Source organism: Otolemur garnettii, unplaced genomic scaffold, assembly GCF_000181295.1.
Source record: "Otolemur garnettii isolate 467f Iridium unplaced genomic scaffold, OtoGar3 scaffold00002, whole genome shotgun sequence".
NCBI classification, from domain to species: Eukaryota; Metazoa; Chordata; class Mammalia; order Primates; family Galagidae; genus Otolemur; species Otolemur garnettii.
The window spans coordinates 48,877,637-48,881,493 of record NW_003852397.1 but is presented as its reverse complement, the minus strand read 5'-3'; the positions used below and the strand labels follow the sequence as shown (position 1 = coordinate 48,881,493).

The 3,857-nt window shown below is 46.7% G+C and overlaps 1 protein-coding gene across 1 annotated transcript in view; it reads right to left on the bottom strand.

Moving 5' to 3' along the window:
- The window catches only part of GPD1L (glycerol-3-phosphate dehydrogenase 1 like), a 66,814-nt gene that overhangs the window by 27,413 nt on the left and 35,544 nt on the right, over positions 1–3,857 (bottom strand). The window contains exon 3 of the mRNA XM_003781769.3: positions 429–569. Within this exon, the coding sequence (XP_003781817.1) occupies positions 429–569 (141 nt within the window). The remainder of the gene's footprint in view (positions 1–428; positions 570–3,857) is intronic.

Here is a 3,857-nt window from a genome sequence, read left to right as displayed (position 1 = left end):
AAGGACAAAGAAAGGTTTAACATGGGCAGAGGGGTGAGTGGCCCCCAGCCACATACACCGAGGCTGGTAGGTTCGAGCCCAGCCTGGGCCTGCTAGACAACAATGACAACTGCAACCAAAAAATAGCTGGGCCTTGTGGCGGGGGCCTGTAGTCCCGCTACATGGGAGGCGGAGGCAGGAGAATCACTTAAGCCCAAGAGTTTGAGGTTGCTGTGAACTATGATGCCACAGCACTCTACCCAGGGGGACATAGTGAGACCCTGTCTCAAAATAAATAAATACACAAATGAAAAAATGCTACAACCTCTCCTTCAGCTCCACACCTCAAGCAGATGACAGTGAGAGGAGATGGAACTTTGTGGCTACCCGTGTTCAGCGATGTTTCTCCCCCCATCCCTGCCTGCACAGTCAGCTCGCCCTTGAGTTACCTTGATGAGGGTGATCCCCAGCGCTTCCTTGGGCACTCTCCCGGTGATCTCGTCACAGATTCTGTGGATGAACTGGTGCGGAATGACAAACACCAGCAGGTCTGCATCCTGCACGGCCTCGCTGAGATTTGGGACAGCCACCTGCAACCACAAGGCAGAGGAAGCCTTTACTCCCACGCCAAAGGGTTTCATGCACAGACCACTTACTTATCAGATGCCTACTGTGTGCAGACTGACAACAAAGGCAAGTGTGGTGTTTGGTTTGCCTTTCTTATTCTTTATGGGAGTCTGAAGCCAGGACGGTCCTGCCAAGTGACTTACCGTGCTGTCCTCAGTTTTCTTGTCTGTAAAGGGCAGTCACAACAACACCGTGTGGGTTGCTGCTCTCCCGCCACCCTGCCCTGCCAAACCACTTTCTGTCTCCTCTGCCCTGCTCTGCTCCCCAGGAAGAGCTTTCCTGGGGTTAGATGGTATCTCAGGGTGGTTTTAATTGGTATTTCTCTAATAATTAGGGATGATGAGCATTTTTTCATATGTTTGTTAGCCATTCGTCTGTCTTCTTTAGAGAAGATTCTATTCATGTCTTTTGCCCATTGATATATGGGATTGTTGGCTTTTTTCATGTGGATTAATTTGAGTTCTCTATAGATCCTAGTTATCAAGCTCTTGTCTGATTCAAAATATGCAAATATCCTTTCCCATTGTGTAGGTTGTCTATTTGCTTTGGTTGTCTTCTTAGCTGTACAGAAGCTTTTTAGTTTAATTAAGTCCTATTTTTTTATTTTTGTTGTTGCCATTGCCATGGCAGTCTTCTTCATGAAATCTTTTCCCAGGCCAATATCTTCCAGTGTTTTTCCTATGCTTTCTTTGAGGATTTTTATTGTTTCATGCCTTAAATTTAAGTCCTTTATCTATCTTGAATCAATTTTTGTGAGTGGAGAAGGTGTGGGTCCAGTTTCAGTCTTTTACATGCGGATATCCAGTTCTCCTAGCACCATTTATTGAATAGGGAGCCTTTCCCCCAAGGTATGTTCTTGTTTGGTTTATCAAAGATTAGGTGGTTGTAAGATGTTAGTTTCATTTCCTGGTTTTCTATTCTATTCCAAATGTCTATGTCTCTATTTTTGTGCCAGTACCATGCTGTCTTGACCACTTGTAGTACAAGCCTTGTAGTACAGCCTAAAATCTGGTATGGTGATGCCCCCAGCTTTGTTTTTATTACTAAGAACTGTCTTAACTATACGGATTTTTTTCTGGTTTCACATAAAACGCAGAATCATTTTTTTCCAAATCTTGAAATTACGATGCTGGTATTTTAATAGGGACGGCACTGAATAGGTAGATTGCTTTGGGAAGTATAGATATTTTTAAAATGTTGATTCTTCCCAGCCATGAGCCTGGTATGTTCTTCCATTCGTTAATATCCTCTGCTATTTCCTTTCTTAGAATTTCATAATTTTCTTTATAGAGGTCCTTCACCTCCTGTTTGGTATATTCCTAGGTATTTCACTTTCTTTGAAGCTATGGTGAAGGGAGTTGTGTCCTTAAATAGCCTCCCATCTTGGCTGTTATTGGCGTATACAAAGGCAACTGACTTCTGGTTTTATATCCTGAGACATTACTGTCTTTTTTTGATGGCTTCAAGGAGTCTTGTGGTTGAGCCTTTGGGGTTCTCTGAGTATAAGATCATATCGTCAGCAAAGAGGGAGAGTTTGACCTCCTCTGCTCCCATGTAGATGCCCTTTATTTCCTTGTCTTGCCTAATTGTATTGGCTACAACTTCCAGCACCATGTTGAGGGAGGCGCTTTCTAAGGACTGTTTCCCCAGGCTCCCTTGGCTTCCAGGTGGTTTCCGCCCATGGGGGGGCTCTGTCGGGAGATCAAAGGGTGCAAGGAGAGGCAGGTCAGGGTATTTCCCAGCCTGCCCAGGCTGGCAGTGGCCCCGCCCAGCTTCATCCTACAGTTCCCCCTCCTGCCAGGCAACCCCTCTCTCAGGTCTCTCAAGCCCTACCGGGCTGGCTTGGTAACACATTTCTTCCCCTTGTCCTTTCCCAGGTAGCAACAGCTTCCTGCTGTGCTTATCTCTGAGCACTTCACCAACTCCTAAGCTCCCTTGACCCTGCCCCGGGGCATCTTTGTAAACGCTCCTTTGAGAGTATGGCTGTGAGGACTAAATGCTACAGAGCAGAGTCTGGCTGCTGGTGTGCACTCAGTACATGGCAGCTATGATGACCCGACCATTTCTTTCCTTGAGATAAGGACAAAGAAAGGTTTAACATGGGCAGAGGGGAGGGGATGTAGTGAGGACCTAGGGCACAGGGTCTCTAGCACAGACTGCCTGGTGCCTGCCACTCCCTGGCTGTTTTCCCTTCTTTCTCAGCATCAGAACCCCCAGTGTTGAGCCTGGCTCCTCAGGGGCAGGAAGGAAGGTCCCAGCCCCCTGTGCAGTGAGGTACACCTCGTGCCTCAGTTCTGACCCATGGAGCAGAAGTGCAGGTGCTGCTGGTGACTTCTGCGAAATGTCCTGGAAGATCTCGCTTCTTCCCTTGGCCAGAGGGAATGTGAAGAGATGGCTGGAGTTCAGATAGTGACCATGGACCATGAGACCATGAGGAAGAGACGTACGTACGCTGAGATGGCAGAACAGCAGGACAAAAGGCATCACTGACACCATGACGCTGCTGTACTAATCAGGAATGTCTTTCGCGTGAGAGAGAAAGCCACATTTACCTTGCGTATCTCACTGTAACTTTCAGGTTTCAGCCCAATGTATCTAAACCTAACTGTAATTGATATAATTCCCAGAAAGCATTCCTGGTTCTCAAAATGAAGAGCCTTGGATAAAAATTCTCTGAAGAAACTCTGTCACAGGAATATCATCTGGAATGGGCAAGCCCCTGAGGAAACGTGGTTTGGGGACTGTACGGAGACCCCCAGCCCCTAACCAAAATTCCTTCTCCCGCTTCTCTAACACCACAGAAGTGTAAGCTGCTCACTGGTCATCCAGCTAGTGACTGCATTTCCCAGCGGGCCCTCAGTTCCACATGGCTGCGGCTGAGCTCTCAGCACTGGAATGAGAGAACAGTGTGCACCACTATGTCTCAGAGCCCTTAGAACAGAGGGTTGCCTGCCTCCTCCACACCCTCTCACACAAGAAAAGAAAGCATGGGACCAAGAGTAATGGTGTGAAAAAACGTTGCCAGACCAAGGGAAATAAATCTCTTATTCTTTGTGTCACATTATTATGTCTCTAGCTACACCTTAGCCTATTACCTGGACTAATATATATGCTAAGAGTTACTCCCTCAGGCATGAATTCCCCTAGGAAATCTATCTGAAATTATTTCATTCCCTTATCCCTTCAGGAGGTGAGAAGGACTTCTATAATTTATTGCCCAGCCTCTATTCCCTTTCTTTCTACCAAAAATG